The sequence below is a fragment of the Phyllostomus hastatus genome, unplaced genomic scaffold (genome assembly GCF_019186645.2).
Source record: "Phyllostomus hastatus isolate PE091 unplaced genomic scaffold, TTU_PhHast_1.1 phas_contig_468, whole genome shotgun sequence".
Taxonomy (NCBI): domain Eukaryota; kingdom Metazoa; phylum Chordata; class Mammalia; order Chiroptera; family Phyllostomidae; genus Phyllostomus; species Phyllostomus hastatus.
This window is the reverse complement of record NW_025333884.1, coordinates 3,865,915-3,891,583: the sequence shown is the minus strand read 5'-3', so window position 1 is coordinate 3,891,583 and position 25,669 is coordinate 3,865,915. Positions and strand designations below refer to the sequence as shown.

Genomic DNA, 25,669 nt, shown 5'->3' with positions numbered 1-25,669 from the left:
ACTTCTTGTCACGGGGCACGTCCCCAGAACCTAGTGCCTTAAAACCATAAACCGGTATGGGTATTATCACCTCACCTCTGCGGGTTAGGAATCCCGAGGGAGCGGCTCAGCTGAGGGCTTCCGCTCTGCGTCTCATGAGGTTTGGGCCAGGGCAGCAGTCACCCAGAGACCCACAGGGGCAGGGGGGGTCCCCACTCTGTCACTTCCACAGCGTTGTGTTGGTCCCAGAGACCAGCCCTGACTGGGCGTGGGAGGAGGCCCCACCAGTCTCGGGGACAGTGGTGGAGGCTGGTGGCCTCACCTTCTCACTCTCTACCTCGTCACCTTCATCCATTTTCTTTATGGATTTTACACTCGACGGGTTTTTACATTAATTATTCTTCGGTCCCTCTTCCCTGATCGTGTCACGTCCATAGGCTGGGACACATCCTTGTTTGTGCGTGATTTGTTTTGTTCACTGGGACGTCCCCAGTGTCTCCAACAGACCTCGGTACCTCGCAGATACTCTGTAAGTGGTTCCTGTGTTAGTACCCAGAGAACCCGCGCCAAGGGGGTCTGGGGGCCAATGAATGCGTTGGCCAGTCTCAGTTGTGCAGGTGAAAGTTTTCAAGGGTTTGGGCTGGGAACGGAGAGAAAGAGATAGCTACTGATGGGGTCGCCTGTCCCTTTTGTTTTTATTTTTTAAAAAGATTTTATTTAGCCCATTTTTCGGACTGTAAGACGCATTTTTATCTTAAAAAAAAAAAAAGCAAGCAAACCCTGGTTGACGTGGCTCAGTGGATTGAGCGCTGGCCTGCGAACCATAGGGTCGCCAGTTTGATTCCCAGTCAGGACACATGCCTGGGTTGTAGGCCAGGTCCCCAGTGAGGGTGTGTGAGTGGCAACCACACATTGACATTTCTCTCCCATTTCCCCTCTCTTCCCTTCTGTCTAAAAATAAATGAATCTATTAAAAAAAAGACGCACTTGCCCTGGCTGGCGTAGCTCAGTGGATTGAGCGTGTGCTGCGAACCAGGCATCTCAGGTTCGATACCCAGTCAGGGCACATTCCTAGGTTGCAGGCCATGGCCCCCAGCAACCACACATTGATGTTTCGCGCTCTCTCTCTCAAAATAAATAAAGTATTTAAAAAAAAAGACGTACTTTCCCCCAAAATTTGGGAGGGAAAAGGGGGGTGCGTCTTATAGTCTGAATGTAGCTTATCTGGCTCGCTGTGGGTGGGGCAGCGGTGACCTGTGTTATTTATGTTATTAAATATTTTACCACATTTTTTGCTTCAAAAATTTTTTTTCCTATTTCCCTCTAAAACCTAGGTGCGTCTTATGGTCCGGTGCGTCTTACAGTCTGAAAAATTTGGTATTTATTTAGGGGGGGGAGGGAGAAAGAGAGGGAGAGAAACATCGACTGGTTGCCTCTTGCGCTCCCGCCACCAGGAACCAGCCCCACAGCCCAGGCCCGTGGCCTGACCAGGAATCGAACTCATGATTATTTGCTTTCATGAGACACAGCTCAACCAACTGAGCCACACGAGGCAGATCCGCCTACTCATTTTCAAGTTTCCCATTTGTCTCTGCTACAGTCCGTTCTCCACAGGGAGGCGGAGTGATCCGAACAGGTAAGTCGAACATGGCCTGCCCCGGCACAAATCCTCCAGGCTCCCTAGTGTGCAGGATCGGGAGCTGAAAGAGACCCAGGAGCTGAACAGAGTGCCTTTGGAGATTCAAGACCATTGAGGCTTTGCTCTGGCTGTGATTAGGATGGGCAGAGAGCTCTCGTTTGGGATTCAAAAGATCTCTGCACCCTCCCAGGGCAGCTCAGAAAATTTCATTGTCACAGCTGCCCACAGGCAAGCAAGGAAACCATCTCATGATAGCAAATAATTTGAATTTATTTTATTATTTATGCTCAGTCTCCTACACTGACTGTAGGGTAAGCTCTCTTGGGCCCCGATTGTTCTCTGCACGGTTTTCAACACTCTTTACCCGATCACGCCGCCTCCGAGCTCAGGTTTCAACTCACACACCCCCTGGCTGACCCCATATCTCGGCCGGGTTGGGTGTCCTCTCTGGACACCCCGGGTCCCCTGCACTTTCCTTAGAACTTTAGCAAGGTTCTTATCTATTTACGGCAGTCCGTATAGAAGGTAAGCTTCACAAGGAGCGAGCTTTCCAATCCGCGGACAGGGTGTGCACCTCCACGTATTGAATCTTCTCAGTAGGATTTTGTTCTTTGCAGTGTAGAGGTGTAGAAATCTTGCTTGTCTCTTGTTCAATTTAGTCCTAAGAATTTTTGGTTGTGATACTATCTATGGTGAAGGGGATTATCTTCAATCTCATTTTACAATTGCTTCCAGCTAGGATATTGTATACTGATCTTGGATTCTACCACCTTGCAAAGTTCACTTAATTTTAGTAGTTATTCTGATGCCTTAGAATTTTCTACGTGAACAATCACATTGTGTGCAAATATTGACAACTTTACTTCTTCCCTCTGATCTTTATTCCTGTTTTTCTTTTCTTTTTTTAAATTGACTTGTTGTTCCACTTATCTATGCATTCATTGGTTGATTTTTGCATGTGCTCTGACCGGGGATCGAACCTGCAACCTTGGTTTATTGGGGCAACGCTCTAACCAACTGAGCTACCCAGCCAGAGCAGTGCCTTTTCTTTCTTTTTGTTGCCTTGTTGCACTAGCTAGACCGCTGATACAATGTGGATTAGAAGTAAAGAGAGTGGAAATCTTTGCTTTTTTTACAAAAAGTTTATTGATTTGAGAGAGGGAGACATCACTTCATTTTTCCACTTATCTATGCATTCATTGGTTGCTTCTTGCATGTGACCAGAAGGGGGAGCTCTCACGCAGTACCATTTGATGTCAATTACAGGAAAAATAGTCAATTACAGACAAGACCCAAAAGGAAAAAAGGCAACAGAAAAGAATCGTCAGTCATAGACCCCAGCAGAAGATGTACATTGCATCTCCTATCAGAAATCAACTCCCCTAGCAGCTCAGCCATGAGACATGGTCATCTCCCTGAACTCTCGCTTTTCCCCAATGAGTCTTCCTTCAAAACAAGCCCTCCTAACCTTTTCCTTCTCCCTTAAGTAATATTTGTCTCCTTTGTTGAATTTGCCTCCGGTTTTTCTATAGCTTGCTTGTCCTGAATTGTAATTCTTTGCTATTCCCGGATAAACCCATTTTGCTGATTAAAAAAAAAAGACAATTTTAAGGTCAACAGGGGATACATAAAGCCGTATGTAGACCCAGAGGCAGAAGCTGGAGACAAGTTTGCAGTGGGTTCAGGTCCCTCCAGACTCAGACATAAGCTTACACCTGCAAGGAAACTACAATTGTTTACAGCAGGAGAGTTGGGAAACAACCTGCAGCCTGGAAATCACCTGTGTTCCATCCTTGTAATGAATGCGTCACTATGAACCGTTAACCTTGAGTCTGCGGGACAGGGCATGGCAATGGGCTGGCGGAAACACTGGTGGCAATTACTTTTCATTAGACGCTCTTGTACCTTTTGCATCTTGTCCCATGTTTAAAAAATTATTTTAAAAATTATGCTGTGGAAAAAAGGATACCACTGGTCAATGTTTGTGATTTATTGTAATATGAAAAAAATTATTTTTTTCAGAGCATCTTATTTTACATCTGCATAGAAAAAAAGAGGACAGGAATATAATAAAATATAGGACAGGAATAAATGCAGAACAGGAATAAAATAAAATATTAAAAATCGCTCACTAGTGGGATTTCTGGTGAATTTCACTTTCTCCGTTGGGCTCTTCGAGACTTTGCAAAAGTTTTGCTTAAAAAAAAAAAAGATTTTATTTATTTCCAGAGAGAGGGAAAGGGAAGGAGAGAGAGAGGGAAACATCAATGCGTGGTTGCCTTTCACAGGCGCCCTACTGGGGACCTGGCCCTCAACCCAGGCATGTGCCTGACTGGGAATCAAACCTCGACGCCTTGTTTTGCAGGCCTGCGCTCAATCCACTGAGCTACACCAGCCAGGTGTTTTTTGTTTTTTGACTATTGAAATTGAAGTTATCAACAAAAACTACAAGTCCTGGCAGACGTCGCGCCTCCGGCTTTTGAAGACCGGCCTTCCCCGGGCACAGAGACCGCTGGGATTCGTAGTCCAGCCGCAGAACCAAGGTGGGACGCCTAGTACCGGCACAGATGACAGAAGAGGGAATCTTTGCCATTCTGACCAATGGACGGCGAACACTGAACCTGAGTGGCGTGCGCGAAGCCAATGGATGAGCCGCTCTGTGTGAGTGACGAGTATTTCAGCCTACGGACGCATTGTGAGGCGGGGTTGGGCGCGGCGTCCGTAGTGCGAACCATGGGAGGCGGCTGGTGGTGGGCTCGGGCCGCCTGCCTGGCCCGACTACGCTTCCGGGGGGCGCTGCTGCCGCCTTCGCGGCCCCGGAGCGGGGGCGCCCGGGGGTCTTTCGCCCCGGGCCACGGTCCCCGCGCCGTGGCTTCGCCGCCCCCCGTGTCCGAGCTGGACCGCGCGGACGCCTGGCTCCTCCGGAAGGCGCATGAGACAGGTCTGGGGCTGGGGTGGGGGTGGTCCCGGCCGGCAGACGGGGCTCGGGACAGCGGAGCAGTCCGCGCTTGCGAGTCGGAGAAGGGGGTGGGGCGTCTGCTGAAAACAGGGCCCCGGCGCCGGAGGGAGAAGGGCTTCCGTATACTCGCAGGGAAGCGCCGGCTGCAAGAGCGCAGTGTGTCCGCAAAGGAGAAGGGCTTGCGGATGGGACGGGTTAGTGGGGTGCAGTAGGGGTCGGGGAGGCTGGTCTGGCTAGGACAGGCAGCCTGATGGAATTGTGCAGTCCAGACGAGAGAGGCTTCCAAAGAGGGCTAAGGGCCGGGAAATTGTGTACAGGAGGGGTCCTCCTTGAAAGGGTCACTTGGGATTGAAGAGGCGACCACCCTGCATAAGGCGGGAGTACGGATCCCCACAGAAGAGGGCGAAGTTTCTGATTGGAGGAGGGAACAACCAATAGTAGGAAAGCTATGGGATGATTGGAGGGCGAGGTGATCCAGGCTGCAGGGGGCGGGGCCTCACGTCATGCCAGGAGAGGATGGGGTGTCTCGATACAGGATGGTGTAGGGGTGGGGGATTTGTAACCCAGCCAGCCCGTTAGCATCCACACCTGGGACTTGAACGGATGTGAATGACATCAAATCTGGGGAGGGGAACAGTTTGTGTCAGGAGGTCTGAGAAAGAAGTGAGGGCAGCCTGTGGGGATACACATATGGGGAGGAGGTGGACCAAGATGACCTCTTGGAGTCTTCCTGTCCTCAGATTTAGGTTCTGCAATTTCGGCCCTAGATCCTCCGCCAGATTCTGCGGACTTGAATTGCTCAGTGTTGCAGAGTTTGGGGAAAAGGGGCTCAGAGATGGAGACCAGAGAGGGTTTGGGGACATAGGGTTGGGGGGAGCGGACATGGTGGGAATCTGGAGCAGGATGGGGTGGTGGGATTAGAAGCCCCTCAGCTTGACTGTCTAGACTGAGGGGCTTTGGGGGCAGGGTTTGGGCTGATGCTAATTTCTCCTTCCTCTCCCACCTCCCTCCAAGCCTTCCTGTCCTGGTTTCGAAATGGTCTCCTGGCATCTGGCATCGGGGTCATCTCCTTCATGCAGAGTGACATGGGTCGGGAAGCTGCCTATGGTGAGTGCAGATCCCCACTCTTGCCCTCGCCCTACCAACTGGGGAATGCAGAACCCCCTCCCTGGTGAGTGTAGATTTCCTCCTGCCCCATTCCCCGCCCCCAGGAGTAAGTGAAGAACCCTTCCTTCTTCCCCCACCAGAACCTGTCTCACCCTCACTTGTGTTGACCTTCCACCTCCCCACCCCACCTCCATTTTGTGGGCACTAGACCCCCCAGAGCGGGTGGCTCAGGGCATGGCTATGGGGCTACCCCTCTAATCTGACTTGTGAGCAAAGATGAGGGCAGTCCAGCCCCTGCCCCTCTAACCCTGTCTTTGCTCTCAGACCAGCTCCCCCCACCTCTAAGTCTTTGATACCCCTCTGATACCTTCTCATGCCTGGTGGCCTTGGTTCTGTACCACCCCTGACCCCTGCTCTGCCCTTGAGTTTGCCCCATCCCCGCTGTAAGTCCACCTTAGTTTGCTGACCCTGCTCTGTCTCCAGGATCCCACCCCCCAGCCCAGGACCCTGGGCCCTCCCCTGCTTTGACTCTGACTTTCACCCTCTCCCATAGGCTTCTTCCTGCTGGGCGGCCTGTGCGTGGTGTGGGGCGGTGCCTCCTATGTGGTGGGCTTGGCGGCGCTGCGGGGGCCCATGCAGCTCTCACTGGGGGGCGCAGCCGCAGGCGTGGGCGCCGTGCTGGCCGCTGGCCTGCTCTGGGCCTGTGCTGTCGGCCTCTACATGGGCCAGCTGGAGCTGGACGTGGAACTGGTGCCGGAGGATGATGGGACAGCCACCGCAGAAGGTCCCGACGAAGCTGGCCGGCCACCGCCCGAGTGAGCAACAGGGCTGCGGGCAATGGCCGGGTGACGGCTGGCCCGGCCCCAAGGACCAGGACATTAAAACCTGACCCTCCCCTCGCTCCCAGTGGTGGTTCTTGTGACAGGGGAGGCTGGGCCTGCGGGAGGGGGGTGGAAGGGGTGGCAGGGAGGAGCTCCGTGACCCCCAGAGACCGAGCTGCAGTTGGGGAGCAGGTCTTTAATTATGAAAGTGCCCCGATGGGGCCGAGAGCCCTGTTTCCTTACCCCCTCAGGGGCCAGTGCCTGCCCCCCCCCGAGCCCAGCTCTATAGGAGGCTGTCCCAGGCATCAGTCCCCCTTCCGCTGCACCCTGGTGCCTGTGGGCCCTGGGTAGGGCAGGCCCAGAGGTGGGTAGAAGGCCTCCGGGAAGGCGGGCCCCGGGCCCAGCCTCTGCAGGTGCGGGTACATGAGGCCCAGCTCCGTGGGGCCATAGCGGATGGTGCTGGGTGTGCACAGGCCCCGCATGACAGGAGGCAGGAAGCCCGCATGGAGCAGGGAGGGTGGGGGATCCCCGGAAGACACCAGGCCCCAGGGCCGCACGAGGTCCTGCTTGAGGGCCCCTGTCCGGATGACCGACGTGAACTCGCGCCGCGTTGGGGCCGGGTGGCCAGTCGGCTCCTCGTCCCCACTGTCCTCTGCGTCTTTCGTCCCCCCCCAGCCAGGCTCTACTTTGATGCCTTTGCCCTGGGTCTGGGGGGCCTCGTCCTTGTCCAGGGGAGCAGCCTGCTTCCCTTGCACTGGAGGCGCTGGCTCTGAAAGAGGATTTTGAAGGGCGCTGTGTGTGCGTCCCCAGCCCTCTGTCCATGCGTCTGTGGAACGAAGCTGAGCTCGGTGGGTCTCCACTGGGGGTGGGGGTGGGGTGAGGTCCCCCAGAGGACATTTGGCCCTGTCTGCAGACGACGGGTTGTGGTTGTCACAACTGGGGAGGATGCTGCTAAGCGCCCTGCAATGCGTTGGACGGCGCCCCCGGCCAGGAGTTACGTGGAGTGGAGGCTGAGAAACCCCGTTCTAGACCTGCGCTCACAAGACTCCTCCGTGACCGCACCACACGGCCACATCTGCGCCACACAGCACATTGGCCACGCACTATGTGTGGCTACAGAGTGTCTGCAGTGTGCCGAGTACACCAGGGGACCTGGATTCTTAGCTTTAATGTAAGTAGCCGGCCACACGTGGCTAGTGGCTTCTGGACTGGACAGTGCGGGTCCCAGGGGTCACATGGCAGAGCCTCCCAGGGGCCGGGGTGGGAGGTGGGCTCACCTGTGGGTTCCAGCTCTGGGCTGGACGTGTCCTCACGGGCCGTGCCAGCTGGCAGCTGGAAGGCGTCCAGAGGTGTCTGGCCGCCCTCGGGGTGGCTGGGGTGAGACAGGTCGGGTGGGGAGCCAGGGTTCCTGGGTAGGGGCAGACGCCCCTCGGCCCCCCAGTCCTGTGGGTGCAGACTTCCCCTCCCGCTCTGAGTGTTGAACACCCCGAGAGACTTGTGCCTCATGGCCGGACCCCGAGATTGCAAGCTGGCTTCTACCCCAGATCGACCCCATCTCCTGAGGCTAGACCTGCGGCATGGTCCCTGAATGCCACTACCTGGGTGTCCCCCAGGCACCTCATGCTCACCTGGCCTCAGTGTCTCCCCTCTGAACTGCCACTCTTCTCAGGCCTGGGTCCGGGCCCAGCAAGGCCCGAGTCCTAGGCCCCCATGGGTGGCTGCCGCGCTCCTCCCTGCAGGGTCTGGCATCTCCCAGGGTCTGCTCCAGCCTCCCCACAGTCCCCTAGCCCCTGTCTTGCCCCTCAGACCGCCCTCTTCACTGCTGCCAGAGGGGTCTTTCCAAAAGGCAGATATGAGCCCTGGCTGGTGTGGCTCAGTGGATCAAGTGCCGGTCTGCAAAACTAAGGGTCGCCAGTTTGATTCCCAGACAGGGCACATGCCTGGGTTGCAGGCCAGGTCCCCAGTAGGGGGCAAGTGAGAGGCAACCACACACTGATATTTCCCTCCCTGTCTTTCTCCTTCCCTTCCCCTCTCTCTAAAAACAAATAAAATCTTTTTTTAAAAAAGGCAAATCTGACCATGACCCTCTCCAGCTTTAAACCCTGCTGTGCTCTCCAGTGCCCCGGTGCAGGGTCCAGACGCTCAGCCTGCGCCCAAGGCGGCCCCACCCCGGCCTGGCTGGGAGTGCCACCCACTTCCCGCTCCTCTGCCGCGTGCAGCAAGGATGCTCCACTTCCAGGCCTTGGCCCTCTCTGTCCCCCACTCCCCCTCCTCTCTTTGACCCCTCCCTGAGGACCCTCCACCCCGAGGTGGGGAGAGGCAGCAGAGGCTTCTGAAGGGGTGCCAGCTCCCTGCGGGCCGGGTGGGTGCAGCCCTCACCTGAGCACGTAGCTGACCCAGAGCACGTGGCGCTCCCCAGGGCTCTTCCCGTTCACAGCCACCGTGGCCACGGACTGCAGCCACACGAAGCCCCCGGCACGCTGCAGCCAGCGGTAGTACCCGGTCATCACCTGGCCCTTGTCCAGCACTGGGCCCAGCCCAGGGACAGGAGGGACCAGAAGGAATGGGCATGAGACAAAGAGATAGGAGGACAGGAAGAGACAGGCAGAGGGAGGTGAGACAGATGGACAGGAGAGGGGGAGGGGGCAAGAGGTGGACGGGGAGATGGGCAGAGAGGAGAAGGAGAGAGGGAGGTGCAGAGATGGGAGCAGGTGCAGGGGGGGAATGGGGGACAGGTGCAGAGGGGGGAATGGGGGGCAGGTGCAGGGGGGAATGGGGGGCAGGTGCAGGGGGAGAATGGGGGACAGGTGCAGAGGGGGTAGATAGAGGACAGGTGCAGAGAGAGACGGGGGCCAGGGAAGCAGAGGGCGGGGAGAAGACAAAGGCAACAGCAGCACAGAGGGAGACAGAGCTAGAGTGAGAAAGGCCTGGAGCTAATGCAGCACCTGGACTTTTTAAGGGCGGGTCAGAGGCCCCACAGCCAACTCCTACCCCCGCCCCCCATCCAGGCACTGCTCAGGGCTCCGGGCTGCCCTCCTGTGCTGAGCTGCTACCAGGAGCGGCTGTGGTGGCCCTGAAGTGGACGGGACTTCCAGGGAGCAGGGCACTGGGGGTACTGAAGTCTGGAATGGCAGGCAGGAGGCAGGGGTAAGGGTTCTCACGGTCCAGGTGGCTTTGGCGGATCCTGGCCGCATCCTGTCCATGGACAAACTGGTAGCAACTGCGGCCCACCAGCTCCGAGGGCCCCAGGTCCATGTGGTCGCTGACTCTAAAGGCAGGGGCGACAGGGAGCAGGAGTGGAGGCCCAGGGGTGGGGAAAAGAGGCAGGGCTGGTTCTGGAATCACCTAGGGTCACCACTCTTATTCTGGAGTACTCTGAGCCTCAGTTTCCCCCTCTACAGAATGGCTGCAATAATGTCTGTCCCCGAGTGGTTCTAGGCACGCGAGCAGAGGGCACCCCTGGGCGTGGGTACCGTCTCACTAGTTCACTATTTCCCCTTCCTTGCTGCGTGGCGCAGGAGAAAGAGTGGATGAGAGATGAGGGGCTGAGAGGCCAGAGAGATGGGATGGGGAAGAGCAAAGGTCCACGCGGAGCGCCCCCACGGGTGCGCTCGCACCTCCTCCATGCTTGCACTTCCTCCATGCGCAGTCCTCCACCCTGAAGGCTCCGTCTGGTCCTCACGCCTTCCTTCCCTTCCCCTCCACTGCTCTGCGGCCCCTGTGGCTCCCCAGCACGCACGCCCAGCTCTCCCATACGCCCCCTTCCTCCCGCCTCAGCGTCACCCCGCTACCTGCTCTCACAAGCCAGGATGGTGAGGCCCAGGCTGAGGCGGAAGACAATCGTGTGTCCGTGCAGCGGCAGCTCAGCCAGGGGGGCTGGGGGCAGCGTGTGGCCAAGGGCCACAAGGCCCAGTGCACGTGCCCGGAGGCGACCGGTCACATGTATGACCTGCAGATGGTGGGTGGGCGTGGTTGGAGGAGGGGCCAGGCAGGAGCACCTTAACCCACTAGGACCCTGGGCACTTGCTGTCACCCATGAGCACAGGGACACAGCTGGCAGGAATGCAGGAGCCCCCCCCCCCACACATCTGGCGAGGGGAGGAGGGGACACGGAAGTCAGAGGCTGGGGCCAGAGAGCTCACACCCACCTTGTACCCCGAGGCCTTGACGTGCAGACCCCGTTTGGTGAGTGTGGATTTCATGCGAATGAAGAAGGAGCGCTCCTGGACCCCAGAGGAGGGGGCCACCTCGGTGGGGCTGGCCTCTGGGGCAGAGAGTGAAGGAAAGTTAGGGGCTCAGGAGGGGGAAACACACATAGACGCCCCTCCCTGCTGCCTGCAGAGCTGGCCAGACCGGGGTCATGGCCGCAGACACTCGGAGACCCACCTAATGGCCCTACAAGCTCAGTGACAACGCACCCTAACCTCCCCTCGCAGCAGCCGCCAGCCAGGGCTTTCTGAAGCTCATCTCTGACCCTGTCCTTCCCTGTCCTGAAGTCGCCGTGGCTCCACAGGACTCAGAACCTGGGCAAGAGCTGCCTCCTACTGCCATTGTTTCTAGCTATGACCTCCGGGTCTCAGGTCAGACATTCAGGAAGCCCTCTGTGACCCCCCGGGCTGGGTCAGACACCCTTGGGGGTCTTCTACCACAGCCCTGCCCGTGCTGAGGATGGGTCAGCCTCCCTCACTAGACTGTGAGCTGTGGGAGGGAGGGGTTGGGGCTGCTGTCACTACTATGTCCCCAGCCCTGCGCAGCACAGAGCTGGGCACAGAGCAGGGCCCCAGAGTGTAGCAACAGATAAGACAAACACAAGTTAGTCTGCAAAATCCCGTGGTGCAGCTGTACATATGCTCACACCCAGATGACCTGTGCCTCAGACCGAGGTGCAGACATACCCACAGCCTCACTCGCATCCCAAACATCTCCCCAAATTTGCGATCGCTGCTGACAACTCAGATGGTTTTAGTGTAAAGCAAACCCCATATGAGAAAACCTTATTTACGGGGAAGGTAATCTCACAGTCCCCTAAAGATCTCAGAGCCAAAAGGAACGTTCAGAATAGCCTCCAACACCCTCCCTCTTCAGCACGGAGTGGAATTTTCCATTGGAGAGAGAGCTGAGGAGCTCGGATCCCGATCCCAGACAAACCTGGGCTGCAGTCCAGCTCCTCGGCCTCCAGCCCTGTGATCTGGGACACCCGACTTAACCTGGCTGCGCTCGGCCTCAGTTTCCTCCTCTGTAAAGTGGACAGAATAGGAGGCCCTGCCTTGTGGGACTGTGCTTAGGATCCAGTGAAATCACATACTTAGAGTCATGGCACACTCGAATGCCGTGTGAGTGGGCGCTGTCCTTATTTACAAGGGCTGGTTCTGTCACCCACAGGCAGCCAGAGGGCTCTTTTAGAAGCTCAAAACTGGGGGATCCAGGCAGTCTTAGGGAACCAAATCTTCCTGCCTCAATTGAGACTCTGATTCATTTTGCAAAAACTTGCTTTGCACAGCTCTAAGGAGAGTGGGGTTTGTATACATGAAACATAATTGGATACACCGTACTGGGTGTTTCCTGATCAGGCCTCATTCTTTGGGGGCCCTTGGAATTACCGATCTCAGGGGTATCAGCAAGCGAGGAGGAAGATGAGGAGGAGGAGGAAGAGGAAGGGATGGAGGGTGGAGTGGGGGGCCCGGGGGTCCGGGTCCGCAGCCCCAGTTGCTCCAGCACCTCTGAGTGGTCCCCAGGATGGATGTAGTCGAAGACGCTGCTGCCCGTCAGCTCCACCTGCCGGCCAAGGAGGGGGATGCAGGGGCGGGTGAGGTGCGCGCGCAGCCTCTCGCCCGCCGGGTTGACCAAAGGTTTGTTAGCCCACAAGCAGGAATGCTTCAGGACGGTCTTGTGTTTTCATCAGAATTTTTTTTTTTAAGTTTTCTTTAAAGGAGGAAGCAAACCTGGGCTCTTCCCGTGCCCTCCCCACTTCAAAGCCAGTGATTATTAATGATTTTCCGCCCTTGCCTACTCTATCAAGAAGCTGTGCAGGGAGTTGGGGTGGGGCGGGGTCGGAGTCTCGATCTTACAGCAAACACCTGTGCCGGTGGACGAATCACAGGCCGTCCCAACAGCAATGAAATTCAAGATACAAGCAACAGAATGGTTTTCTAACTCTTTAACGAGCGAGAACCTTTGCATTAGACAGAGTTTTACGTTCGACTCATCACCCCCGCCCCCAAATCTTGCAGCAGCCCCTGCTGGCCCCAGCTCCCCCAGTCCAGGCCCCCGTGTTCTCGCGGCTGCGTTCCTGCCTCGGCACCCTCACTGGTGTTCCGGCTTCCAGGCCCCGCTCAACTGGGGACCCCTCCCTAAGTTTCTCACCCGACCGGGGCCCTCCTCCTCTCAGAGACCTCCCATGGCTCCCACTGGCCCAGGGCTGGTCTCACCCCCCGAACCCCTCCCCTTCGTTAAACCCTTCCCACACCAGCTTCAAGCCTTTCCTCCACTCCTTCTCCCTCTCTTTCTCTTGTCCATCTTCCCCTTCCTGCGCAGTCTTCCTCTGCCAGAAATCTCCAGCAACCCACTGAAAACCTGCTCACAAAGGCCAAATACCGAAGCACTCAATTTTCTAAATGTACCATTTGCCAAAATCTGTCTAAGAACATTGGTAGCAATTTGCATTTGGATGGATTGGCAAGGCCTAGAGGCCACAAGGAGCCAGGATGCCAGATAGAGGCGATAGGGGATCTGTTTTATTTTTTATTTTTAAGATTTTATTTATTTATTTGTAGAGAGAGTGGAGGGAAGGAGAAAGAGGGAGAGAATCATTGATGTGAGAGATACATCAATGGGTTGCGTCTTGCATGCCCCCATCTGGGGAGCCTGGCCCACAACCCAGACATGCGCCCTGACTGGGAATTGAACCAGCGACCTTCCTGTTTGTAGGCCAACACTTAGAGCTTTCAGACGCCACAGAAAACCTTCCAAAGCTCGAGAATCCTAAGCCTTCCTATACAAACTGTTGTAATCCTATACGAATTGTTAAGAAGAAACAAGTTTTGGCAAATATGGTGCCTTTGGCCACCACTCACTGGCAAACTGATCTTTCTGCTAATTTGTTTCCTTTCTGCTAATTGACCTTGACTTCGAAAACCCTCTGCTGCCTGTGAAGAGGAGCCGTGTTGGATGCCATGTGGAGTGCCAAGGCACTCACTGTGGAAACCAGGGATCTGTTTTTCATGCTGGTTGGAGAGAAGAGGGGCATGCATGGGCCGCCAAGGGAGGTGTAAGCTGCCAGGGTCCAGGTGGTCTGCTGAGGGTCCTTACCTGTGAAAGGCCCAGATAAATGGAGACGGTCTCTGAGATGTAGAGGAACTTCCCCTCCTGGTTCAAGGCAAACACAAAGCCATCCAGGGACTAGAGCAGGAGAGACAGGGAGTGGGGAGAGAAGAGCCTGGCTCTGAAATCTTACCTCTGCCTAGAATGGATTTTTTGTTGAGGGGAAGACGGGGCTTCGGTGGCCCTGGGAAGAGGCAGGCATCCCCAGCATCCACCTCCCAGTCCTGGTGCTCTGGGTGGGATGGATGCCGGAGAAAAGAGTGCAGTTCCCAGAGGGTGGCCACCAGGTGGCAGCAAGGAGCAGCAGGTAAGGAAGGGGCCTCACCTGCAAGATGTGTCCTCCCAGGTGCTGCTCGAAGACTTCGGAGACCAGTGCCACGGGGCCCCTGCGGCCTGGGGCTGGGGGCAGAGGGAGAGGTGAGGCTGGGGCCTGCGTTCTAGCTGGCCCTGGCCTTCTGGGAAGGACCCTAGGGAGCCAGGCTACAAATTTCTTCTCTTCCCCTGTCTTATGGCCATCCTGGGGTGCTGAGGGGCCCTGGACCCTGTGGGAGAGAGACCTGGGATGTGGGGAGGAGCGAGAGGGGCAGAGGTAGGCCAGAAAGACAGGGAGATGCCAGGGGATGCAGAAAGGGATTCATTCATTCATCCATCCACCCATCTACCCATCCATTCATTCAGGAAACTCTCCCCAAGCACCCACTGTGGGGCTGGGTAGTGCTGGGAACAGTGAGGTGGCCCAGACAGCCTGGTCCTGCCCTCCGGGGGCACCCAGACCAGGGACACTTGAAGAAGTAAAAAACGAACAAATACAGAATTATCACCTGTGGCCAGTGCTATGAAGAATCAAAGAGCTTGTGTGAATGAAGGGGATGGGGTAAGGCCTGTTGAAGGGGGCATGGCAGCTGAGCACAGACCTGAAGGCTGAGGAGGAGGCAGAGAGGAGACTGGACAGGAGAGAAAGACGCACACAGAGACAGAGACAGACACACACACAGAGACAGAGAGAGATTGAGAGGCAGAGAGACTGAGAGACAACAATACAGAGAGACCAACAGCTAGACAAAGAAACACAGAGAGATATAAAGGAGGAAGAGATGAAAGACATTAGAACTCAACAAGAACCCAGTTCAAAAGGTGGGCAAAGGACTTGAATAGACATTTCTCCAAACAAGATATACGAACGCCCAATAAGCACATGAAAAGATGCTTAAACTCATTAGTCATTAGCAAAATGCAAATCAAAACCACAGTGAGAGCCCTGGCTGGTGTGGCTCAGTGGATTGAGTGCCAGCCTGAGAACCCAAAAGTCTGCTGGTTCGATTCCCAGTCAGGGCACGTGTCTGGGTTGTGGACCAGGTCCCCAGTTGGGGGCGTGCGAGAGGCAACTAGTCATGTATCTCCCACACATCAATGTTTCTTTCCCTCTCTTTCTCCCTCTGTCCTCCTCTCTGTAAAAATAAATAAAATCTTTAAAAAAAAAAGTGAGAGACAACTTCACCCCTACTAGGATGGCTAGGAAAAAAGCCCAGAAAATAAGTGTGGAGAGGGTGTGGAGAAACTGGACCCCCCACACCCTCGCCCCGCACACTGCTGGTGGGAATGCTGATGGTGCAGCTGCCCTGGAAAACAGTGCGGTGGGTTCAAGTTAAACACAAAGTTACCGGCTGACCCAGCAATCCCATTTGTAGGCTCACACGTATGCCCAAACGAATGGAGAACACACTCTCACAGTTACTTGTATGTAGATGTTCACAGCAGCATTATCCCTAACAGCCCAAAGGTGGAAACAAGCCAAACGTCCATTAACTGATGAATGGGTAAGCCAAATGTGCTGTGCCCAGAAAATGGAATATTAGTTAGCAACGAAAAGGGACGAAGCAGTGATCCGCACTACGACTTGGGTGAACTTTGAGAACATTGTGCTAAGTGACAGAAAGGAGACATGAGAGGCCACACGTTGTATGGTTCCATTTATATGAAATGTCCAGAATAGAGAAACCCATGGAGACGGAAGGCAGACCGGTGGTGGCGGGGGGCTGGAGCTGGGGTGGGGGGAGGGGGGGAAAGGCAGCCAGTGGCTGCCAATGGGTACAGGGTTTTAGGGTGAAAAAGTTTGAAACTAGACAGAAGTGAGGGTTGCTTGACATAGTGAATGTCCTAAATGCCGCTCAACTGAACACTTTAAAATGGAGAATTTTGCCCTGGCTGTGTAGCTCAGTGTATTGAGTACAGGACTGTGAATCAGAGGGTCACCGGTTCAATTCCCCAGTCCGGGCACATGCCTGGGTTGTGGGCCAGGTCCCCAGTAGGGGGCATGAGAGGCAACTACACACTGATGTTTCTCTCCCTCTCTTTTTCCCTCCCTTCCCCTCTCTCTAGAAATAAATAAATAAAATCTTTTAAAAAATGGTGAATTTTGTGTTATAAATTTTACCTCAATAAACAACGTTTTTTAAAGAGGTAGGGACCTAGGCTTGCATAGACATAGGAATGGAGACAAAGACAGAGAGACACAAAGAGATGGGGACACAGAGGAAACGAGGTGCACGGACAGACACGGAGAAAGGGGCGGGGAGCTGCTGATGGCCAATGAGACAGAGATCCCCTGACCCAGCCCCAGGCCCCTGGCTGAGGGCTCCAGGCGTCCACGCTGAGGTCATGGACCCTGTTCCCACCCAGGAACTCCTCCCTGATCTTGTGGAGAACGACCCCTCAAGGGCCCGGTGCCCAGACTGGGGAGCTCCGTGAAGGACTTGGCGACCTCAAGAGTCCCAAGCGCCTGGCTCTTGCAGGGCTGGGTCCAGGTCGTGTCTGGTCCCAAGGCTGTCCCTCCCTGGCTGTGCTCCCTGGAACCAGCCACTACGTCTCTCTGTGCCTCAGTTCCCTCCTCTGTCAAGTGGGTTTGCCAAGAGCGCAGCCCTCCCAGGCTGGTTGAGCATTCTGTCAGCGTAAGCAACTTCTAGAAAGGGCCTAGGGCGGGCGGCCTGGCCCACAGCAGGTGCGGGGAAACACGGAGCTAGCACGAGTATTAATAGTGTGATTACTATTGTTATTTCCAGGCCATCAAAACACCAGGCGGCGAAGAAACCCCGCCCCTCCCCCCAATCAGGGAGCAGCCCCGGGGCCCCGCCCCCGACGTCTAGGCCACGCCTCCTGCCCCCAGCGCTCCCGACGTCCTGCGGTTGATACCTCCCTTTCCCACCCTCGCCTGGAACTCCAGGAACAGTGACTGGGGGCGGGGGGTGGTTAATGGGGACCCCTCCCCCGAGATGCAGCGCGAAGCAGCCGGGTGACAGGCGGGAACAATGCTGCTTGCTAATTGTTGCAATTTTCCCCTGTCATTTTTGCTAATTCCTTCATTTTCCCTCTCAGAGGATCAGCCCAGGTCAGACTGAACGGCTGCAATTAACGTCGTTAATGGGCACGCCGGGGCGGGGCGGGCGGGGGTGGTGGTGGGTAGGGCTCAGCCACTGGCTCTTCCTCCCAGGACAGAGAGCCCTGGGGTCTGTCCCCATCACTGACTCGTGCGTCTTATTACCCCCAGGCTCTCCCTTCCCAAATCCTCCAGTCCCCCAACTCCTGCCCCTGTGTTTCCTCCTCTCCTCCCCAAATGCCTCAACTCCTCTGTCCCCCACATTGGTCACTCCCCTGTCTGCCCCCTCATTACGACCACATCTGGCCTCATGTCCAGTCCCCAGCCATCACTCGCTCATTCAACAGACATTTGCTGCTTCTTATCGGAGCTCTGCTCTGCTGGGGAACAAAAACTGTCCCAGTCACGCCATCCCTTACATACTGGGGACTGGAGGCCTCTCCCAGGCCTAAGGGGTTATCCTCCCACTCCCATTCTCAATCGCCTGGAGGGATTTGCTGCTGGGGGTTGGGGGGCAGAGAGGGAGATGTGAGTGGGGAGAAAGGGCTGGGACTTCATTACCCATCAGAGGTCTGAGAGGGGGAACCGCCCCACCAACCAGAGTTCCTGGGCCTTCATGGTCCTCAGCCTCATCCATAAAGTGGGTCCAGGGATAGAGCCGCAGTGCAGAGGTGTGCACAGGGTCAGCGCCTCATTCCTGAGTCCCACCGCCATTCTTATCAGCGTTAGGAGGGATGACCCATGTTACTTGGTGGTGTTACGACACTATCTCTGTCCTTCCTGGAGTTCCTTACCCTGCACTTTGACCTCCTCTGTCTCTCACACCTGTGGCCATTTTCTGCAAGTCCTACAGGTGGGGCGGTGGCTCGAGGCATCACCTCAATTCCACCACCTATCACCCCATAGCCCCCACGCTGGTGGTCTAGCTGCCCTGCCTGCCACCTGGACCACTGCTCTTGCCTCCTCACGGGGCTCCCTGCTCCCACCCACACCCACAGCCCCCGTGGCCCCTATCTCACTCTGGGAAACAGACAAAGTCCTTGCCACGGCCCACGAGGCCCTGCAGGGCCCACCCACTGCTGACCACTCCTTCACTCACTCCTCTCCAGACTCCCTCACCCCGGCAAGCTGGCTGCAACCTGCCTCAGGGCCTTTGCACGTGCTGCTCTTCTAGCTGTTGGCTTTTAAAGATTTTATTTATTTATAGGGAAAGGAGGGAGAAAAAGAGGGAGAGAAACATCAATGTGCGGTTGCTTCTCATGCACCCCTCACTGGGAACTAGCCCACAACCCAGGCATGTGCCCAGACTGGGGAATCAAACCGGTGATGCTTTGGTTTGCAGGCTAGTGCTCAATCCACTAAGCCACACCAACTCTTCTAGCTCTCCTCATAGCTTGCTTCCTCACCTCCTTCCAGTCTCAGTTCAGAGGTCACTTTCTCAGACAGCACACGCCTGACCTGTGGATTAAGATGCCACCCTTTCTGCCCTCATCCCATTCCACGTCACTCAGCTGTGGGAGTGAGTTTTTACCGTGTCCTAGACTCAGGAAACATGGTGCTGTGGGGAGAGACATCTGACAAATAAGAGAAATAAGAAATAGTGTCAGGTGATAGTTCTATGGAAAGATATAGGGCAGGAAAGGAAGACAGGGAATGCTGGGCAGTTGCTGAGTTCAGCAGAGTGGTCAGGGAAGGCTTGCAGAAGGGCTGTCACTCAGAGGGAAGGGAGGGCCTGTGCAAAGGGCCCCGGGCGAGGGCCTGCTTTCCTGGACCACGGCAAGGTGGCCAGCGTGGGAAGGGGAGGGGGCGTTTAAAGAGGTGAGATAGGCGCCCTGGCTTGCATGGCTCAGTGGATTGAGAGCCAGGCTGTGAACCCAAGGGTCTCCAGTTTGATTCCCAGTCAGGGCTAGTGCCTGGGTTGTGGGCCAGGTCCCCAGTAGGGGGCACGCGAGAGGCAACCACACATTGATGTTTCTCATCCCCTCTCTCTTCCCTTCTCTCTAAAAAATAAATAAATAAAATCTTAAAAAAATAAATTGAGAAGCACAGCACGGCCTCCCTCCTCAGGTTTCTGAGGGGATTAAGTGAGTTAATTGTATATAGTACTCAGCAGTGTCTAACGTGCTGTATATTATTACTCTCACTATTATTATTTTTAAAATGTATTCACTGTTGCATGCATTTCCTTTTTAAAATTTTTTAATTTATTGGTCAGAGAGAAAGCGGAAGAGAGGGGGAGGGGAGGTAGAGAGAGAGGGGGAGAGGGAGAGAGAGAGAGAGAGAGAGAGAGGGAGAGAGATCGCTTTGTTGTTCCATTTATCTATGCATTCATTGGTTGATTCTTGTATGTGTCCTGACCAGGGATCGAACCCACAACCTTGGCGTATGGGGATGCTGTAACCAACTGAGCTAGCCTGCCAGGGCCACTATTATTATTACTAAGGAGAACACGGGAGCCCCCTCCTCTTCAGAGAGGGGGAGGCTCAGTGCCTTGCTCTCTGACTTCTGCTACCACGTTGTCCTCAGTTTACCCATTTGAACTACAGGAGCAAACACTCGGCCTCTTGTTGGGAGGCCCTATGGAGCAGGAGACACCCCTGATTCCCTAATCTGGGGAGTACGGGAGGGAGTCTACACAGTCCCCCCCATTCAGTGCCTGGCTCACAGGCAGGGGGTTGGTGAAGTCGGCGGTCAGTCCACTCAGTGCTGTGGCCTCGGTGAGCCCCTGGCCCCTGGACTGGCCCGCCCAGGCAATGCGGGGGGCGTGGGGGGGCTGGACGCCCGCAGGCTCTCGGTGCACCCCCGCTTCTCTGCCTGGGCTCTGGGACAATAGACAAGATGTTTATCCCCCACCGCGCACATGTTGTTCGCGGTAATGACAGTAATCAGAGGCTCTAATGCCGCATTCTCTCGGTGCCAGTCAATTCCCCTAATTACCGCCTGGGAAGCCGGATTATTTAAATTTAAATGGTGATTTATTGCAGGCTTAATCAATGCTATTTTCTTTCCCCCTCCCCCCTGGGACGGGGGCAGGAGGGGAATTGGAAGCCCCCCAACCCCACGCTAAGGACACCTCTTCTTTGGGAAGGTGAGAGTGGCCCGGAGTCCCCTGTCCCTGTCACCTGCGACCTCAGATTAACACGATTCACTTTCTTCTAGTAATAAGAGTGAAGCAGTACTGCGGAAAAGAAAGGATAGCATTGCACTTGTGTGTTATCTATCAGTAATAAAGTCTGAATACTAATAAAAGTAGATATCTATATATATCTGTGTTTTACATATTCTATATTTACATATTATAGATTCTGTTTCTTTGGTTATTTGGTCCCTGTGTCTTGGCCACTAGGACATCAGCCCCAGCGATGCAGGACTTCTATGAGGTCTGTCCGCCTCAGGCACACAGTAGATGCTCAATAAACCACAGCCCCCCACCCCCCAATGCCCTGCAGGGTCGCCACTGATAACAATAGTGACCACACGCTGGTTGCTTGCTCCAGGCCAGGGTGGCCCCAGGTCTTTACACAGAGCTGCTCCTCAGACCTCGGGGCTGGGGGGTGGCGGGGGGGAGGTTTCATCATGACTCTCATTTCACAAACGAGGCGCAGACAGGTGAGGTGACCCGCTGGGTCCCAATGGGGGAAGTGCTCCAGGGGGGACAGGGCCCCAGGTGACTCTGAAGCTCCCCCGTCTTACCTGCCATCTTACACTGTTTCTCTCCCGCTTTCCCAAACTGGGAATTTTGAGCCCGGAGTTACTGCGTTCCCTCTGGAGCCCCTCGGGTCTGGGGGCGGGGCAGGGCGGGGCGGGGCGGGGGTGGGGTTTGTCTCTTGCGCCTCAGTAGATGGGAGGGGTTCCCTCTGACCCGATCAGGGGACTGCGGGTCTCCTTTGCAATCATAATGATTCATCTCCTCTAATAAAAACGATAGCATTTACTAGTATCCCTGGTGTCGCCAGGCCCTGGATGAGGCCAGAGTTCCTGAAAGCTCCCCTACCTCCTGTGCCCGTTTTGCAGATGACTAAACTGGGGCCTGGAGAGTAAAAGCACCTGATACGCGCACACAGAAGCTCTGACTCCAAACTCTATGCTCCCTCGGCGCCGTGGAGCTGGGCGAGCCTCTGGAAACCCTAGTCCTCTGGCCCCGGGGGAAGGCGCTGGGGCCCCCGTCACCCACCCCGGGCACCCCCGGCGCATGCGCACTCACCGAGGCCGGCGGGGGGCCCGGCGGCTCGCAGCCCCCAGGGCGGCGCCCCGAGCGCGGCGAAGCGGCGCAGGCGGAGGTAGGTGACGCAGAGCCTCACGATGGACGCCTTGTCTAGCTGGCTCGAGATGGCTCCGGGCAGCGGGAGCAGCTTGGCCAGCTCGAAGAACTCCAGGTTCTCTTTCCCGCGCCGCGAGCGCGCCGCGTTCCGGGACTTCTCCTTGCGCTGCGCCAGTAGGCTGGGCGGGAGGCGCGGAGGAAGAAGCATCAGCGGGGCCCCGGAGTTCGGGGGTGCGAGGCCTGAGGGAAGGGACCCCGCCTCTTGGGGCCTCAGGGACGGGCTGGGACGCTGGGAGTGGATTCAACACTCTGGAGGTGAGGGCAGAGCCTGAGTGTGAATTCCACACCCGGCCGTGGGCACAGAACGTGGGGCGTCGGTAGTGGGGGAAGGAGAGGAAGAGGGGCGCGTCGAGGAGTGTTGGGTGTGACCCTGAGGCAGGGGCTGGGAACGCCACAAGTTGGCGTGGTGACAGGACCACGGCCGGGCCGAGCGACTCTGGGTGAGAAATCCCGGCCCGGGGGAACGAATGGGGCAGAAGTGAGTGCCAGTTCTACCGGGACGCCGGCTCGGGGCAGGGCCAGGCCCGAGGGACGGGGCTTTGCTCACCAGGGTCCGGGCGCGGCCTTGACCATGAGCCCGGGCAAAAAGTCCCACGGGACGCTGCCACCACGACCGGCCCCGTATCTGACCTCTCCTCTGCCGCCCCCGCCGGGATAGGGGGCCGCCATCTCCGCGGGGACTCGCTCAGACGGGCTCGGAGCAGCCTGCGGGACTCGGGTCCCGCGTCTTCTGAGGCGGGAAGGAACCGGAGGCAGCGCTCAGCGTCCGCAGAGGGTCCCGGGAGAACCGCTAGGGAAACTGTGGTCTGAGCGGGGCTCGGGGTCCCAGCAGGAGCTGGAGCCGGATGATGCCTCAGTTTCCCCTACCTGGAGGCCCCGCTACAGAGCCCGCAGCTCCCGCCCTGCTGCGGAGGCCCAGGCGAAGCTCAGGACACGGACGTGCCCCGCCGCCGCCTCCCCCGCGCCGCCCGCCAGCGCGCCCGCCTCACGCCCGCGCCGGGCCGGCTCCCGCATACCAATAGGCGCACGCGGCGCGCATACGGATCCGACCGGCCCGCGCGCTGCGTGCCAAGCATGCCCAAGCCCGGCGGGGGGCGGGAGCCTCGCCAGGGCCCAGGCGCGCAGGGACCCAGCCCCTGGAGCCCTGTGGCGCAGGGAGCCGTCCCCCAAGCCCATCCCGGGAGTCCCCGTCCCCCGCCTCACGGTGCGCCTGTTTCCTGGGCTGGGCTGAGAAGGTAGGGGGGCAGAGGGCAGGGACCGCACCCCGTGCTCTGCCCAGGGATCTCCCCCAGACCCTGGGGTGGCGCTAAGTGTCCGGGCCACCAAATCTCCGCACCCACAACTTCCTCCCTGAAGACCCCGGCGTATGAGCCCGAGCCCCCGACGCTGTGGCTAGAGCCTCGGCCGAAGACGCACCCAGGATGGCGCCAAGGCTCGGGGCCCAAGGGACATGGTATCTAGGCGCCCTAGACCCAGGAACGTGTTCCATTAGGTATTAATTCTTCCAGAACTATGCGTTCAGGATTTTCTCCCTACATACCCAGGACCCACGCCGCCCCCTAAGCCCCCGCAACCAGGAGTCCGTGTCCTCTGTTTCCCCAGGACCCAAACATCCGTGCGCCCCTGCCTCCAGCTTCGGGGCGCAGGGGTTTGGAAAATCCAGCCCCCAGGACAGCGGAGTTCCGGTCTCTTATGTCTCCAGGACCCAGGAGTTCCCCGTGCTCTCACACCAGCAGGCGTTCCCCACCCACAGGACCCCCAGCCTCATTACCTGGCTGTGGGGCGGGCTCTGGGCGCGGCGTGTGGCCGGCCCGGCGGCACAGAGGGGCGGGTCCATAGACCCCGGGGCGAGATGAGCTGCGCGGGGCGCGGGCTGTGGCGCTAGGCTCTCCTCGCCCACCGCGGCCTCGCGGACTTGGAGACTCCGGGACAGCCTGGAGGGCGGGGCGGGGCTCTGTAAGCCCCGCCCACCTAGCTCCGCCCCCTGGACTGCCCCGCGCCAGCCCTGGTTCTGGCCTTTTCTGTAGTAGGGGGTTCCTAGCAATGGGGATTCGGCCCCCTTCCTCCAGAACAAGAACCTCGGAGTCAGAGAGGGGGGCACCGGAATCCGAGCAGCATTCCTAGACCCCAGAGAAAGGAGCGAGCGCCCCGGCTCCTCCAAAAGAACCCGGGGCCTCAGCAACTTCTTTTGACAGGTCTGGCACCCAGCACGGGAGCCCCTCTGCAGGGGTGGAGACCCAAACGTCAATGCCCCTCTGGGGGCGCAAATCCAGGGCCCCCGTTTTCCAGGAGAAAACTTAAGGGTGTTAGCACCCCCCTGCCCCCACCGCAAGAGAGATGTTCCTCATCCAAGCTCACCGCCCCTCTTTCAAGGCCGGGATTTCGCACCGCACCTCTCAGGGACTGGGACGCAGGTACCCGAGGAAGTTCAAAGGTCAGCATCCCGGGAGCTGGTCTCCACCTCCCTCGCCCCCACCACAGGGACGGGAACCCCGACCCCCGAACTCCCCATTCGAGCCTAACTGGGAGCCCAGCGATGGTAGCGTCTCCCACAGAGGACGGGGACCCCGGCGTCTGAGGTGGGCCTTCGCCACTCCGATAGGAGGTTCCCCATCCCTCCCTCCCAAGCCCCTTCATGCTGAGCGACATGGGGGTCTCCCTGCACTTCACGGCCCCCAGGAGACTCCAGTGCAGCGGATGGAAACCGGGTGGAAGTCTTAGGAGAGGCAGGCAGGCAGGGGCTCGCCCAGACCAAGGGCCTGCCCCTGGCTGGACAGATGGAGAAACCGAGGCACACACCTCTGAACACTCTTGTGCACTGGCTAATGGGAACACTCTTAAACTTACACACAATAACCAGAGTTAAAGACTCCGGAGCGCGTGTGTTCTGCTAACCCCTTCTCCAGGGCAAGGTTCCGAGCTGGGCTCTGTGTTAGTAAGCCCATCTTCCAGCTAGGGAAACTGAGGCAGAGAGCGACGATCTGGCCTGTCAATGATAGTCTCTTGGCCAATACTATTTCCCTGCTTTCCCCCAGCGAGACTAGTTAGGGTCCGGGCAGGGAGTCAAGCTCGGGTTGCTGGCCCTTGTCTCCGGACACTGCTCCCTGGCTGTGCGGTCTGGGCAGGGGCACTCAGGATGTCACTGTGAGCATAGAGTAAACTCGCCCAGCTGTTCTCAGAGTGGGACCTGGGCCCTGGTTCCTGAGACCCTCTCAGGGGGTCTGCCCAGTCCCATCTTCACACTAGGACATTTTCTGCCCTTTCCCGTTTGCTCTCCCTTCAGTATCTAGTGGAGTTTTCCAGGAGCTGCATGGCATGTGATACTGAAACAGACTGGATGCAGACACAGCCCTAAATATCTAGCTGTTTTCGCCCTGGCTGGTGTGGCTCAGTGGACTGAGTGCTGGCCTGAGAACGAAAGGCTCGCAGTCTCAAATCCCAGTCAGGGCACATGCGTGGGTTGCGGGCCAGTCCCCCAGTAGGGGGCGCTTGAGAGGCAACTATCGATGTTTCTCTCCCTCTTTCTCCCTTCTCTTCTCTCTCAAAATAAATAAACTTTTTTTTTTAGATTTTATTCATTTATTTTTAGAGAGGGAAGGGAGGGAGATAGAGAGAGAGAGAGAGAAACATCAATGTGCGGTTGCTGGGGGTCATGGCCTGCAACCCAGGCATGTACCCTGGCTGGGAATCGAACCTGCGACACTTTGGTTTGCAGCCCACGCTCAATCCACTGAGCTACACCAGCCAGGGCATAAAATCTTTTTTAAAAACTTAAAAAAATTTTAAACGTGCTGATAAAAATTTTATGCATACAAAGACACATACATATTCAAGTCCCCAGATGCAAATCCTCCTTCCGAGATGCCACTCAAGAGTCACAGATAAACTTCCACAGACATTTGGGGTCTCAGTTTCGCTTCCGTGAAACAGGGGCCGCCCTGTGATGCCTGCGCCCTTCTGCAGCTCTGATGATCTGGGGGGAAGACATAGCAGAGCTTCCGGGGCCAGGGCGCGCAGCAGTGGGCCCGGAAGGGCAGGGCTGGGGCCCTCCAGCTGGACACTAGGGACTGTTTCGGAAGAACTCCTGACGGAGGTTTGGTGAGTCCAGGAGGGCTGGCGCTGCACCAGGGCAGGCGAGGCAGTGAGCAGT

General features: G+C 57.0%; 2 protein-coding genes across 2 annotated transcripts; one reads left to right on the top strand and one right to left on the bottom strand.

The window, feature by feature from the left end:
- The first annotated feature begins 4,323 nt into the window (after nucleotides 1–4,323).
- On the top strand, nucleotides 4,324–6,585 carry TMEM160 (transmembrane protein 160). Its single transcript, XM_045845285.1, has 3 exons — nucleotides 4,324–4,559; nucleotides 5,592–5,684; nucleotides 6,238–6,585. Exons 1-3 carry the CDS (start codon nucleotides 4,352–4,354, stop codon nucleotides 6,501–6,503), a joined length of 567 nt encoding a protein of 188 aa, XP_045701241.1. The 5' UTR covers nucleotides 4,324–4,351; the 3' UTR covers nucleotides 6,504–6,585.
- A 97-nt stretch (nucleotides 6,586–6,682) lies between these two features.
- NPAS1 (neuronal PAS domain protein 1) lies at nucleotides 6,683–22,188 on the bottom strand. Its single transcript, XM_045845283.1, has 11 exons — nucleotides 22,067–22,188; nucleotides 21,403–21,638; nucleotides 14,151–14,224; nucleotides 13,814–13,903; nucleotides 12,106–12,280; nucleotides 10,654–10,769; nucleotides 10,297–10,454; nucleotides 9,667–9,773; nucleotides 8,885–9,032; nucleotides 7,783–7,877; nucleotides 6,683–7,274 (listed from the first exon to the last, which is right to left on the bottom strand). Exons 1-11 carry the CDS (start codon nucleotides 22,186–22,188, stop codon nucleotides 6,811–6,813), a joined length of 1,785 nt encoding a protein of 594 aa, XP_045701239.1. The 3' UTR covers nucleotides 6,683–6,810.
- Between the last annotated feature and the right edge of the window lie 3,481 nt (nucleotides 22,189–25,669).

Bases quoted from the DNA above. Each gene is read 5' to 3' on its own strand.
- TMEM160 (XM_045845285.1), top strand. From the start codon at position 4,352: ATGGGAGGCGGCTGGTGGTGGGCTCGGGCCGCCTGCCTGGCCCGACTA. The intron at 4,560-5,591 runs GTCTGGGGCTGG...CCTCCCTCCAAG, and splicing joins CCGGAAGGCGCATGAGACAG to CCTTCCTGTCCTGGTTTCGA. The intron at 5,685-6,237 runs GTGAGTGCAGAT...CCTCTCCCATAG, and splicing joins GGGTCGGGAAGCTGCCTATG to GCTTCTTCCTGCTGGGCGGC.
- NPAS1 (XM_045845283.1), bottom strand. From the start codon at position 22,188: ATGGCGGCCCCCTATCCCGGCGGGGGCGGCAGAGGAGAGGTCAGATAC. The intron at 10,455-10,653 runs GTGGGTGTGAGC...CACCATCTGCAG, and splicing joins TCAAGGCCTCGGGGTACAAG to GTCATACATGTGACCGGTCG. The intron at 7,878-8,884 runs GTGAGGGCTGCA...GTCTCACCCCAG, and splicing joins TGGGTCAGCTACGTGCTCAG to CCACCCCGAGGGCGGCCAGA.